This window comes from Denticeps clupeoides, chromosome 18 (assembly GCF_900700375.1).
Source record: "Denticeps clupeoides chromosome 18, fDenClu1.1, whole genome shotgun sequence".
In the NCBI taxonomy this organism is placed as follows: Eukaryota; Metazoa; Chordata; class Actinopteri; order Clupeiformes; family Denticipitidae; genus Denticeps; species Denticeps clupeoides.
In genome coordinates this window covers 18,834,180-18,848,208 of record NC_041724.1, presented here as the reverse complement: position 1 = coordinate 18,848,208, position 14,029 = coordinate 18,834,180, and the positions used below count along the sequence as shown (strand labels likewise).

Here is a 14,029-nt window from a genome sequence, read left to right as displayed (position 1 = left end):
AATTATTTATTTTTACCAGTGAAACCAATATGACATCTCCACATTCACAAATATACATTTCTGACATTCAAAAACAAAACAAAAACAAATCAGCGACCAATATAGCCACCTTTCTATGCAAGGACACTCAAAAGCCTGCCATCCATGGATTCTGTCAGTGTTTTGATCTGTTCACCATCAACATTGCGTGCAGCAGCAACCACAGCCTCCCTGACACTGTTCAGAGAGGTGTACTGTTTTCCCTCCTTGTAAATCTCACATTTGATTATGGACCACAGGTTCTCAATGGGGTTCAGATCAGGTGAACAAGGAGGCCATGTCATTAGTTTTTCTTCTTTTATACCCTTTCTTGCCAGCCACGCTGTGGAGTAGTTGGACGCGTGTGATGGTGCATTGTCCTGCATGAAAATCATGTTTTTCTTGAAGGATGCAGACTTCTTCTTGTACCACTGCTTGAAGAAGGTGTCTTCCAGAAACTGGCAGTAGGACTGGGAGTTGAGCTTGACTCCATCCTCAACCTGAAAAGGCCCCACAAGCTCATCTTTGATGATACCAGCCCAAACCAGTACTCCAGACTGGAGCTCTCTGCCTTTTACCAAACCAGCCACAGGCCCATCCATCTGGCCCATCAAGACTCACTCTCATTTCATCAGTCCATAAAACCTTAGAAAAATCAGTCTTGAGATATTGGCCCAGTCTTGACGTTTCAGCTTGTGTGTCTTGTTCAGTGGTGGTCGTCTTTCAGCATTTCTTACCTTGGCCATGTCTCTGAGTATTGCACACCTTGTGCTTTTGGGCACTCCAGTGATGTTGCAGCTCTGAAATATGGCCAAACTGGTGGCAAGTGGCATCTTTGCAGCTGCACGCTTGACTTTTCTCAGTTCATGGGCAGTTATTTTGCTCTTGGTTTTCCCACACGCTTCTTGCGACCCTGTTGACTATTTTGAATGAAACGCTTGATTGTTCGATGATCACGCTTCAGAAGCTTTGCAATTTTAAGAGTGCTGCACCCCTCTGCAAGATATCTCACTATTTTTGACTTTTCTGAGCCTGTCAAGTCCTTCTTTTGACCCATTTTGCCAAAGGAAAGGAAGTTGCCTAATAATTATGCACGCCTGATATAGGGTGTTGATGTCATTAGACCACACCCCTTCTCATTACAGAGATGCACATCACCTAATATGCTTAATTGGTAGTAGGCTTTCGAGCCTATAGAGCTTGGAGTAAGACAACATGCATGAAGAGGATGATGTGGACAAAATACTCATTTGCCTAATAATTCTGCACTCCCTGTATACAGTAGATGTCGCATTCAACCTATCAGACATAGATATATACACTAGATTTAACGTTCAGCCTCTCAAACATAGATATATACAATACATTTTGTATTTAGCCTCTCAGACGTAGACATATACAAAATTACAAATTGTTCGACAAATAACATTATTCATGTTACAGACCAGAACATCTGTCTTCCAACTAGGGACATCCAAAAAAATGGATGTTTTTGGTTTGTCCCGTCCAGGACATCTCCAGTCCAGTATTCCAAGCACAGCAGTGCTTCAGTTGCCTTTACGTGATCTTTACGCAGCTGCTTGGCTGTAGGAAAGTTGCAGCCCTACTTCCCACCTGACCCCACAGGAAAGGCACAGCTTCTGTACTGACATCTTCATATACTGTATAGTTAGGTCACTGTCTATAGATCTTTTTCTAAAGTTATACAAGCAGGCTGTTGGTGGTGATACAGCTTGACGCCTCTATGGCGGCCTCTACTGACGCCTCTATAGTTCTTGACAAATCTTTACAAATGTCCGTTGCATTGGATAAATAAAAGATTGACAGGATCATAGAGCTAACCTTGCTCGCCTTTTTGATGGGTTTGTATGTGTAGTAGGAGTGTAGTTTAGGTTTACTACGAAAGAAAAAATACCTAGTGCAGAATACATTTTGCACATAAAATTATGCTTTATTTTCTAAAACCGCTTATCTATACATTTATTCAGGGCTGATCGCTTCTCAGGTTTTCTGGTTTAGGATGTTTAATTCTGTGTTTTAACATCTAGTGTATATATCTCTACGGCCCAACGCAGAATCTAGTGTATATATATCTACGTCCCAACACAGCGTCTAGTATGTATATATCGCGGCGTCTACACACACACACACACACACACACACACACACACACACACACACACACACACACACACACACACACACACACACACACACACACACACACACACACACACACACACACGACGCGGCGTCTAGTAGGTGTATATATCTACGGGCCGAACGCTGCATCTAGTGTGTATATTTATCTACGGGCCGAACGCGGCACCTAGTGTATATATATATCTGCTTATTCACCACGGGAAACCGAGAACTGCTGCCGTGAACACGCCGGGTTTTTCTAATAAAGTGTCCATGTCGCGTAATGGCTTTTAAAATCTGAATACCGCCTTTAACCACCAGGGGGCCCTGTTTATCCGCTCGGGAGACCCGGAAGTGTTCGCGGCGCGTTGGTTTGCGGGCCCTCGGACGCGTTGAAGGCGCAGGTCCCGGGTCCGAGAGCGCCGCCGATGCCCCAGGACTCTCCAGAGCAGGAGCTCCGTCTCCCGCTCGTCCGCTCCCTCCCGAGCCGGAGCCCGGTCCACGTCGTGTTCTGTAACCGGAGCCCGCGCGTCGTGGTTCCCGTGTGGATCAACTTCCGCGGGGAGCCGCAGCGGTACGAGCCTCTCCGGCCCTGGAGCGGCCGGCGAATGAACACTTTTGTCGGTGAGTGTGGGTAAGATGGAGATATTATATTTAATGTGTTGTTTGTATCTGAACTAGCAGTGTAGCACGTGGCTGGAGGAGTGCAGGACTATGTATGATATGTATGATATGCACTATGATGCTGGCAAACTGTGACTAAACTAACATGGTTTAGATTCTGAAATATCTTTCATGAATTACCAACTTCTCTCCATGAAGACAATGAACAAGAGAGGCAGTTTGACGGGATGTGAAGGGATGAATAATTTCTGTGTCCTAGTCTCAATATAACATGTTAAACGTCCCCTGACATGAAAATGTGACTTTTTGAGATTATTTAACATTAATACAAGTTCCCCTAGCCTGTCTGTGGTCCTGCAGTGGCTAGAAGTGGGGATAGGTGTAAAGAGAGCTTTGGTCGTTCGGATCTGGAATTTGTCCCGTTTTGATGTCATAAGGGGAAAGGTTGCGTCCCGTTTCTCATGCTTTAAAAGGAACTTTGAAGACCATCTTGGCTTGAAAACATGCGAAGCATTGCATTTGCTCGTTGGTTGGTGAAGAAGCAGCGAGTTTAATTCTGATGACAAAGATCTAGCTCTGATTTAAAATATTAACATGTCCCAGGTCATCCGTGGATGTTCCGTGATGCAGAGTCAGACGATCCAATGTGCGTGAACAATAAAGAGCTGTATCTGCCCAGGGCTCTGGACAACGGGCAGACCCCACAGGCCAACATAACCCTGCCAGGTACGGACATTTCCTAAATGATCCGTCTAACTGTTAAAATATTGATACAGGGACATCAAATAACTATATATTTGTATACACATTTAGTCCACCGGGTGGTGCTGTCGAGTGATCTGTAGAATATCACATGTACAGTATCATACAGTAAATAATATCATGATCCAATCGTATTGCGAGATCCTTGCCAATACACACCTCTATTGTCCACATCGCTATGGTTTATTTAATAATAATGTAGTATATTTGGTGAAATACGCGTGTTTTATTAAATGTATTTAACTGACTAATGAAGCACATGAATAACATTTCAGTTTAAACCATTGCTGGTTGGTTGACTGTCTGCTCTATGCATGTGGGAACATTGCAGTGTGGACGTTGCGAGAACGTTGCCTTCAGGTTGTGCGGAAGTATGTGCAACCACAGCATTTTCCTCAGCTGGAGATCGCCCAGAGTCTCCAACAGGACCTCGCCGACCGGCCCAGCTCCCAGAGAGACCTGCTGCACATCGCCCGGCGCGTGGAGCAGAGGCTGCTGCAGGAGCAACAGCAGCAACACACATGACCGACAGACCAAGCGAGTGTGGGTTATGGACCGTGGTAATCACAGGGAAGCATTTTTATCTCTGTCTCTTTCTACATTACATCTTGTTTATAGATGATCTGGCCTAAGTGGTGACTACTCGCTCCAACATACCTGTCTGCTCTCTTAGACAACCAAACTGTGCTGATCAGGGGACACTACAGGTAGCTGCCACACACTTGGTTATCCAAGAAAGTATGACGGGCCGGTTTTTAATATTCTGCTCTTTACTGTTACACGCTGTAAACTTCTGACAAGGCATGGAATCATTTGTCATAGTATATAGCATAAAACAATAATCTGTGCTATCGAGTCTCTTCACTTGTTAACCCGCAATAAGTTCATGGTTCAGTTAAACAATAAAAGTGGCATTTCGAAACGCAGCCCATGTTTCATGAGCTCCAATGTTGTTCACAAGTCTGTGTTAGTGAGCGTTTCCCCCTCCCAGCTCGCGGTGTGGAATATCAAGGTTGCACTGGAACCCTCCTGTACTCCTCCAGGCTTGGCCAGTCTCGGAGGGGTTTCAGTGGCACACTGCCTACTGTCCATTGGATCAGTGTTTTCCCAAGGAACGAGATAATAAACTATTAACAAAAACTGTATATCTGATCCAGAAGAGAAATTAGGTGCATTTTTATTCAATATTAAGACATGGTCGCACAGGAACCGCTGTTCCATTCAGTTGTGTTCCCTGTTTTATGCAGCAGGGGGCAGTGCGATGTGCCACTTACTACTGAGTCGCTCCAGTGTGCATGTCTGAACCTGGAAAAGTGATGCCACTGCTGGAGCTGCATGGTGTCTCTGGGTGCAAAAAGTCATGCTGATTCAGCAAAAACTGAAAAAAACAATTTTCTCATCTCGAGCCTGATACTAGGATTTGCTCTCTGGCTCCAACTGCAATCTGAAGGAGTTTAAAGGAACAAACACATTCCAGCTTTGAGGGCAGACTTTTAATGAAGAGCTGTTTTCATTCAGAAATGAGTTAATATACAGTAGATAACTATATAAAAATATATATATTCAGTCTGGATTATAAATGAGTAATTAATGGCAGGCAGGATGACATCTGCATTAACATGAGCCTGTTTTTGGCCATCCGAACAGGAATAGTGAGGATGAATCATGTTGAGGGTTAGTAAATATTTCGTAAGTTCTTTTCAAGGTCAGTGTGCTTGTAACTAAAGTGATTTACCATTCCGAGTAATCAGTAAAAAATATCCTCGGAGATGGTCTCTCATGGTAGGGCCCGTCTAAAAATGTCACGAGTTTTCCCACATCATTTCTGCTCTACATTAAAATAAAAATCTAGCTGGGTGAACATGACCTTGTTGCTGAAGGCACCTGCAACTACGTGGTTATCATGTATTACGGTGTGACCCATAACATGGGAATATTCTGACAATCCAAAACTCTCAGTAATCCATATTCGGCTCAAGGGTGGGTAAAGGAGGGCCATTTCAGTAAAACAGATCCCATCGTTGTTCCCTGCTGAAGTGCTGCCAACACTGTAAGGAAAAAAAGTCCCACTACAGGCACAAAACAGACTCTTCTGCAGGCCGGGCAGTTCTTCCACGGTTGAGGGGTCTGAAGAAATACACGTACTTGCTGAAGTTTTAAAAATGGAAGTGCTATGTTGGAGTCTCAGGCATTTACATTCATGGTGGAAATGCTCACAGGGATCCTCGAGTACTGGATGCAGGAAAAACCCCTCAAATCATGGCTTTCAGCTGAGAAAGTCTCTGTAGCCAAAGGTTCCCTGATGCCAAAGTGTGTGGTACAATCTTCCTTTTACTCCTGCAGAGTAGAAAAAGAGGCATGTGAGAATATAAGAATAGCTTGGTCATGTTTCCTACAAGATCAAACACTTCAAGCTGTTCTGCACCCTCGAACGATCCATCGACATCGGAGCGAAATGACTCCAGTCAGAAGTGGAGTCCTGGGGCCCCCTGGGGACTGTCAAAATGTAAAAAATCCTTCTGGAAAAACATCTTGTCCATCAGAAGCGAACAAAAGGAAACAGACAGTACTGTGGGGCAGGAACGTCCACGTCATGTCTACACTGCGCTTCCACCACCACCAAAAAAGTGCCAAAACACACCAGGTGTAGTAAGAGGGGAAAAAGGTGCAGGTTTATTTACAGTGCGGGAAGTGCTCAAAAATTCTAACAAAAATACTGTAGAAAAACACAAAACCAGCCATCATAGGCATATCCTCAATCCCTGAACCACCAGCCTGACCTTGACCCACACGAAGGCCCCCGGCCTACTACTCTGTCCCCTTAAATACACCCAGCAATAACAGCCTGATTGGAAGAGCTCAAGATGGCAGGGGGAAAAGTAGGGGGTCATATTCAGGTCAACTCTAGATCGCTATATATCAACATGTCCCCGTACATATTCACAATTTACCATTTCATAAGACAGAGGACATGACTCAAATCATACAAAGATCACTTATACATTATCAAAATAAACACAACAAACATTTACCCCCCTACATCAAACACCATGTTCCCCTGTCCCAAGCTGGCCTATAAAGGCACCGTTCTCCCAGGGCGCACGTTTCCATGGGGAACATTTAGGAAATCCACTGTGAAAATATGTGTAATTGTGTGGAACTATGGATGGACGCTGGGATGGTTAACAATACGTAAATAAACGAATGAAACTGGTAACCTTCACCGTGTTGTGTTTATTTGAGAAAGCTAAGCTAATGGCGGCAACGGGCGATGTGTCGTGGCCACCCGTGGAGAAAACGGACATAACCTGACATAAGCCCATAATACACTGACAACATGCACCATACAGTTAAAAAGTGCCCACACATTTTACAGGTACCTATAGTCGACCATGGTGAAGGTTCAAAGATGTTCATCCTGAAATCTGAAGACAACCAAAAGAATCTGCAGGGCCCAGTGTAAGAAATCTGGGGATGTGTCAGAGGTCATGAATGCTCCAGTAGGACAATGATCCCAAACATACCTCTAAAAGCACCCAGAAATTGTTGAAGACAAAGCACTGAAGAGTTCAGAAGTGGCCAGAAATGATAGGAGTGTTCCGACTGATCGCTGCAATGCACATCATGGAAATAAACATGTCTATTCCAAATTGCAACAATTGTCTTGGAGAAGTGTAGCTTTTTCTGGAAAAATAATAATTTCATCCATGACTGTATATAAATTTACATTAGGCAGTGGAATGACGTAAAATGTCAGATGTATTTTTCTTTTGTTTCTCCCATTCCTACCAAATTCAAACGTGCTACAGTTTGATATAGATATATTACAACAGTGTGTTTCTAAACTTCTGTTTGCTTGTGTGCATCTTATCATTAGGCTTCTTAAGTGTAATATACAGTACAGGCCAAAGGTTTGGACGCCTTCTCATTCAATGTGTTTATATTTTTTTGACCATTTTTTTTCATAGTTTTGATGCCTTCAAAACTATGAAAAAAAATGGTCAAAAAAATAATGAACACATGTGGAGTTATGTACTTATGTAAAAGTGGGGACCTGGCCTCCACAGTCACCGGACCTGAACCCGATCCAGATGGTTTGGGGTGAGCTGGACCAACAAGTGCTAAACACCTCTGGGAACTCCTTCAAGGCTGTTGGAGAAGCATTTCAGGTGACAACCTCTTGAAGCTCATCGAGAGAACGCCAAGAGTGTGCAAAGCAGTAATCAGAGCAAAGAAACTAGAATATAAAACATGTTTTCTCTTATTTCACCTTTTTTTGTTAAGTACAGAACTCCACATGTGTTCATTCAGAGTTTTGATGCCTTCAGTGAGAATCTACCAACGTAAATGAAGAAAACACATTGAATGAGAAGGTGTCCAAACAGAAGTTTAGAAGCACACTGTTGTAATATATCTATATCAAACTGTAGCACATTTGAATTTGGTAGGAATGGGAGAAACAAAAGAAAAATACATCTGACATTTTACGTCATTCCGCTGCCTAATGTAAGTTTACATACAGTCATGGATGAAATTATTTTACATAAATTCAGCTAAAATCCATGTATCTCTTAAACCCCATCTAGGTGTCATTGTGAAACACTGCAGCACAGCACATGGTGACACAACAAAATGTGTCCTCTGCATTTAACCATCACCTTAGTGCGCAGCGGGCAGCCATGAAAGGCTCCCGGGGAGCAGTGTGTGGGGACGGTGCTTTGATCAAGGGGAAACCAAGACTGAACCAGATGACCTGTGGCAGGATTGCTTTCTAATTAGTGATACTGATTTCAGGCTTCCTTTCCCTTCCTTTCTTCATGTGTTCAATAACTTTTCCCTTTGTTATTCCATTTTATTACACATCATTTAATTTACGGACATCTATGGTTTGCATTTATTTGCATGTGTGGATTAGATTGGTTGAGAATTTCATGTCAATAGCACTCTACGAAGTATTGTCATGGCTGGAGATGGCCAAGATGGCCGTTGATCTTTTATATGGGATGACAACCCTGGCCATGCGTACTTCAAGGTCGTCATTTCCTTGGCGTCCATGTGCCTCTTTGGGACTGGTGGCGGCACCCCGGCAAGACCCCCTCCCCGCAGGCCGAGCACCAAATGGGCCAGGAGCAGCAGGATGGGGCCGGGTCCAGGAGGGACACCCAAACCTGCTCACCCAGGTGGAACAGCAGGGCAGTGTCTGCCTGTCGCCACCTGGACGATCTGGTCCAGGGCAGGGTGGATGAAGTCCAACGTATGTCAGGGCTGACGAATTCTCTGGTTGACTGCTGTCCCGCAGAGGCCTTGACTGGCAAGAGTCCGGCTGTGGATGAGACATTCCGAGCCAGCTTGGTGTGCCTCCTGGATCTGCTCGGTCTGGCCATTTGGATCCTTGGTCAGAGAGGACATCAGTGGTGGTCTTGAATGATAATGTCCAAGACCTATTTCACTAAAGTACACATTCATCCATTTGTAAAAAAAAAAAAAGTGCTTCACATTTGAAATCAACATAAAAACGTGGTAGAGACCAACAATAAAAAAAAAAGTGGAAACTGGAACCATGATAATAAAACCACATTTTGAATCAGCTGATTTGTTTGCATGACCAAGAGTTTGCAGAGTTTTTGCGTAACTGATCGGGCACGTGCGATGGATTCACCGTAGATGACCGCACATTTACATTGCATTGGTGTGTGCGAACATCACAATGGATTCCATTTCATTTGTTGGATTCTGTACGGATTTTACGCATTGCGGAAATCATAAGGCCCTAAACAGACCTATGCATTCATGGATAAAATAGAACAAGGGATGGAACAGGGGGATGATTCTGACACCCTCACCCCCCCTCAACTCGAGTACTGGGGCTCATGCAGCGCCAGCCAGGGCTCATGGGGGGGTGGCTGTGAAAGACCTTGTGGTGGGTTCCGAGGTGCATTTGGAGGGGCGTGGTTAGGAAGAGGAAATGTCCCAATCTGAGGGGCTGGCCGTCCAGCCCCATGACAGCCCTTGGGGGTCCACAGCGAGTGACCGGATGTTCAGACGAGTGCCGAGAGCAACGTCAATCATGGCTGTTGTCCAGATGATGTTCAACGGGTGGCGGAGCGAGCAGGGGGCTTTAGGGCTCACCTGGGAGCTCCGCAGCCCTGGCAGGCGGTGGCGTTTTCCCGCACTGCAGTGGTTTCTGCCCACACGGCAGGCAGGCCTGTGCTGCGGGGCAGCTGCAGCGTAAGTAACGGCAGGAGTCCTGGAGGCCATGTCCGCCGTACCGGCAGCTGGTAAGCTGGACGTGAGTAAGGGCGCTCGTGGGGGCGGTGCAGTCCGAGGGCTGCCGACCCCGGCCAGTTCTACTTCCGGGTCGTCGTCCCCTCAGGCGGCCGTGACAAACAATTACTTATTTTCAGCAACTTACATAGCTGACATGTTTAAAAATATTTTACACGCTGTACATATATGCATAAACGCATACACACAACCATATATATATATATATATATGTGTGTGTGTGTGTGTGTATGTATGAAAGTATGTATGTATATGCAGAGTTTGAATTCCAGGCAGGCCACAGTTAACACAGCATGAAAAAGTTTTTAACCGAGACGGAAAAATGTTTCCCTCAGACTGACTGACTCTTTCTTTCTTTCACAGCCCCTCCCTCCCGTCCTCTGTAACAGCTGCTGTTCTCTACTGGTATCCTGTGTGAGTGATGATGAGTGTTTTCTGGAACAGATGGTGAGAGGGAGTGAGGGAATGTGCCAGCACTGGGCTGGGGAATGTGCCAGGTCCCGCTGTGAGCCAGCTCTGTGGCCCCGGCTCGCGTGCCTCCCCCCTGCCCTCTGCCCTGAGTGGCGCCAGCAGGACTTCCCAACTAGTGTTACGAACATCTGGTGTCTGGGACTGCCAGGAAAAAAAGGCAGCGGCTCAGCTTGTTTCCTTTTCAATGTGCTTATGGTGGCGAAACACACACACACACACACACACACACACAGAGCGAGACAGAGAGGAGACTGAACTCACTTTCACATGGTTACATTTAAAATGGATTCCTCAGACAAAAGAGGGGGGATATACACACTATAAAAAACACTTTCAACAATCCATCTGAAATGATCATCTCATCTCACCTTATATTTTATACTCGAGTTTATATGGATTTACAGCCTTGTGGTTCACCAGTACACCGGAATTCATACAATGCAGGCAAGTCCACAACTCCCTAATTGTACTGTGACTATTTCAACCGTTGTGGTTACAAGCACAGACTGAGGAAGATCAGTATCCTGAGCATTCACAGTACTCTTCAAACCTACCAGAAGAAGCCTGAAAATGTCCTTATGAACCAATGAAGAGGTTTAAATGAAGGGTCGAGATACAAGAAAGTAGGCAACAGCTCAGGAACAAAGCTAATAAGGACCCCAGGCAAGTAACTGAAGGCTGGAAAAATTCTGGAGAGAAGATTACCCAGAATGGCTCTGTGCCTGCTGGGGTGGTGAGGACCACATTCTCCAGCACTAACTCCATGGTAGCAGCTGTACTGGTCAGTGCTGGCTGGAGACGTTCTACTGCTGTCCACACCACCCTTCCAATTTGGTTCAAATCAATCCTGTCAATCTAAGGACAAACACACACACACACACACACACACACACACACACACCTTCCTCTTCTTGGAGCGGCCCTCTGCCTGCAGGGTACGTGTACACTGCTCCACACACTCTCTGAAGCTCATGTTGCTGTGGTCAGGGGTGTAGTCCAGGTCTGCCAGCTGAGCAAGGGACAAGATGTAGTTGCAGGCGATCCTCAATATAGCAAGCTTGGAGAGTTTCTGTCCATACGAGTAACAAGGCACCTATAGGGAAGGTGAGAGACAAATCAGAAGTTCATGTTCACTTGTAGAACGGTGATTTTCAGTTTCGTCTTCTCCTGCGCAGCGGCCTTTACTGCAAGCAAGGCTGCAGTTTTCTCACAGTCCATTCTTTGTTCGGGCCTGGCCTGGAGGACACGGCTGACAGCAGGAGTTGGGCTCATTTGACGGTTGCTCTGGAGGTGCCGAGTGACTGTGAGAGTCCAGTCTTGTGTCTTAAAGGGGTTTGTGTGAAAAGGCAGCGCTGCTGGCTGATAATAGTCTCATTTCCAGTTTTGTTGTATTTAATACATTAACCATAATGCATATGAACAGTAAGTAGTATATTACTCATAATGCATATGAACAGTAATAGTATGTTACTCATGATGTATATGAACAGTAATATTATGTTACTCATGATGTATATAAACAATAATAGTATATTGTTCATAATGCATATAAAGAGCAGTAGTATATTATACATGATGCATATGCACAGTAATAGTGTTACTCGTGATGTATATGAACAGTAAGAGTATATTGTTTGTGATGTATATAAACAACAGTAATAGCATAATGTTCATCATGCATATGAATAGTAATAGTATGTTACTAATGATGCAGATGATCAGTAATAGTACATTAATCATGTATATGAACAGTAAGAGCATATTATTTATGATGCATATGAACAGTAATTGTATATTATTCATGATGTATATGAACAGTAATGTATGTATATACTATATGTATATACTATTACTGTTCATATGCATCATGAGTAATATATTATTATTCATGATGCATATGAACATTAACAGTATATTATTAATCATGCATATGAACGGTAATAGTATGCTACTAATGATATTATTCGTGATGCATATGAACAGTAATAGTATGTTACTCGTGATGCATATGAACAGTAATAGTATATTACTAATAATGCATATGAACAGTAAGAGTATGTTACTCGTGATGTATATGAACAGTAATAGTATGTTAGTCATGATGCATATGAACAGTAATAGTATGTTACTCGTTATGCATATGAACAGTAATAGTATGTTACTCGTGAGACATATGAACAGTAATAGTATATTACTAATGATGCATATGAACAGTAATAGTATATTAGTCATGATGCATATGAACAGTAAGAGTATGTTACTCGTGATGCATATGAACAGAAACAGTATATTACTAATGATTCATATGAAGAGCAGTAGTAATTAGTCATGACGCCTCTGAAATGAGCGGGTTTGCCACGCAGGATACCTGTTTACGGAGCGCCTCGAACGCGGCGCTGATCGTGTGGACCCGCGTCCTCTCCCTCGCGTTGGCCAGCAGCCTGCGGCTCTGCTGAATCGCTTTGATCTCCGTGACGACGCCAGCCGCGTCTCCCAGGCGCCTCCGCGGAGACTCGGCCGCCGCGCCGACGACCACGGCGGGCGCCAGGAGGGTCCGGGAGCGGGGGAACGGGTGGTCGTCGGCGGACGTCGCCTGCGGGAAGGGCTGCGCGGGCTGCGGAGCCCCGATCCGCATGTCCAGCGCCGCGCAGCGACCCCCGACCGGCTCCTCCGCGGGGTCCCCGCCGGCCGCGCGTCTCAGCGGCTCCCGCGACTTGCGCTTCAACTTTCTCACGGCGTGCGCGTCCTTCCAGGCGGCGTCGGCGTCGGCGTCGGCGTGGAGATGCGGGTTCCTCATGGCGGGACACGGGTCATCCTGGATCTGCAGGGGAGCGAGGAAACGTCCTCCGTGGCGCATCTCCACTCCTTCACACTCCGCATGGAAGCCCCTGCTGGCCGGAGAGTCGAGGAGCCGAAAATAAACCCCCACCCCCGGGCGGGACCTTCACCGCGGTCACATGTCGCGCATTTCACATGGCTGCAATGGTCCTGCTTTCTGGCGCACAACTTTACTCAGAAGGAGCCTGAAAAGAGGCAGCAGGGTGGCACCGCGGGGACAAGCAGGACACCTGGAGCTGAAATTCCTCTGGCACAGACTTCGCCCTGGCTGACGCCAGATCTCCACAAGACCTCCTGAGGTCTCCAGGACCTCCATCTCCAGCTGCCACCACATACTGCCGTCTGATGGTTCTGATGTTGGAGTTTTATGTAGATGTTGTATTTTGTATGGCATTTAAAATTCAGGTTTTTATTCATTTGACATAAAATCTGGTCTAAAAATAACAGACAATAAATCGTTCGTGTCTTTATTGAGAACGACTCGTATTGCTAGTGGAAAATGTACATTTACAGCATTTACCAGACGCCTTTATCCAGAGGGACTTACAGTCACTAGTTACAGGGACAGTCCCCCCCTGGGGACACTCAGGGTTAAGTGTCTTGCTCAGGGACACGATGGTAGTAAGTGGGGTTTGAACCTGGGTCTTCTGGTTCACAGGCGAGCGTGTTACCCACTAGGCTACTACCACCCTCTTATGTTCACAAAGGTTGACAAAGTATGTGAACCCTTGGAAGGAATAACCTGTAGCAGCTCCTTCCTGGATCCTTCAGTGACTGCAAGGCGGCCGGGCCGTGACACAGTGAAGCGGGGGTCCAAACCGAAGACACCTGTCTTCACTGTCCCTGCAGCAGCACAGCGGGCTACAACCGTAGCCATGAAATAAAAGAC

General features: G+C 45.5%; 2 protein-coding genes across 2 annotated transcripts; one reads left to right on the top strand and one right to left on the bottom strand.

The window, feature by feature from the left end:
- Positions 1 to 2,276: 2,276 nt before the first annotated feature.
- vhl (von Hippel-Lindau tumor suppressor) lies at positions 2,277 to 4,472 on the top strand. The gene is made up of 3 exons (XM_028960732.1): positions 2,277 to 2,784; positions 3,388 to 3,510; positions 3,878 to 4,472. The coding sequence occupies exons 1-3, from the start codon at positions 2,589 to 2,591 to the stop codon at positions 4,069 to 4,071; spliced, it is 513 nt and encodes a 170-aa protein (XP_028816565.1). The 5' UTR covers positions 2,277 to 2,588; the 3' UTR covers positions 4,072 to 4,472.
- Positions 4,473 to 5,017: 545 nt separating this feature from the next.
- On the bottom strand, positions 5,018 to 13,322 carry atoh8 (atonal bHLH transcription factor 8). The gene is made up of 3 exons (XM_028960731.1): positions 12,671 to 13,322; positions 11,204 to 11,395; positions 5,018 to 5,883 (listed from the first exon to the last, which is right to left on the bottom strand). Exons 1-3 carry the CDS (start codon positions 13,157 to 13,159, stop codon positions 5,878 to 5,880), a joined length of 687 nt encoding a protein of 228 aa, XP_028816564.1. The 5' UTR covers positions 13,160 to 13,322; the 3' UTR covers positions 5,018 to 5,877.
- Positions 13,323 to 14,029: the final 707 nt, after the last annotated feature.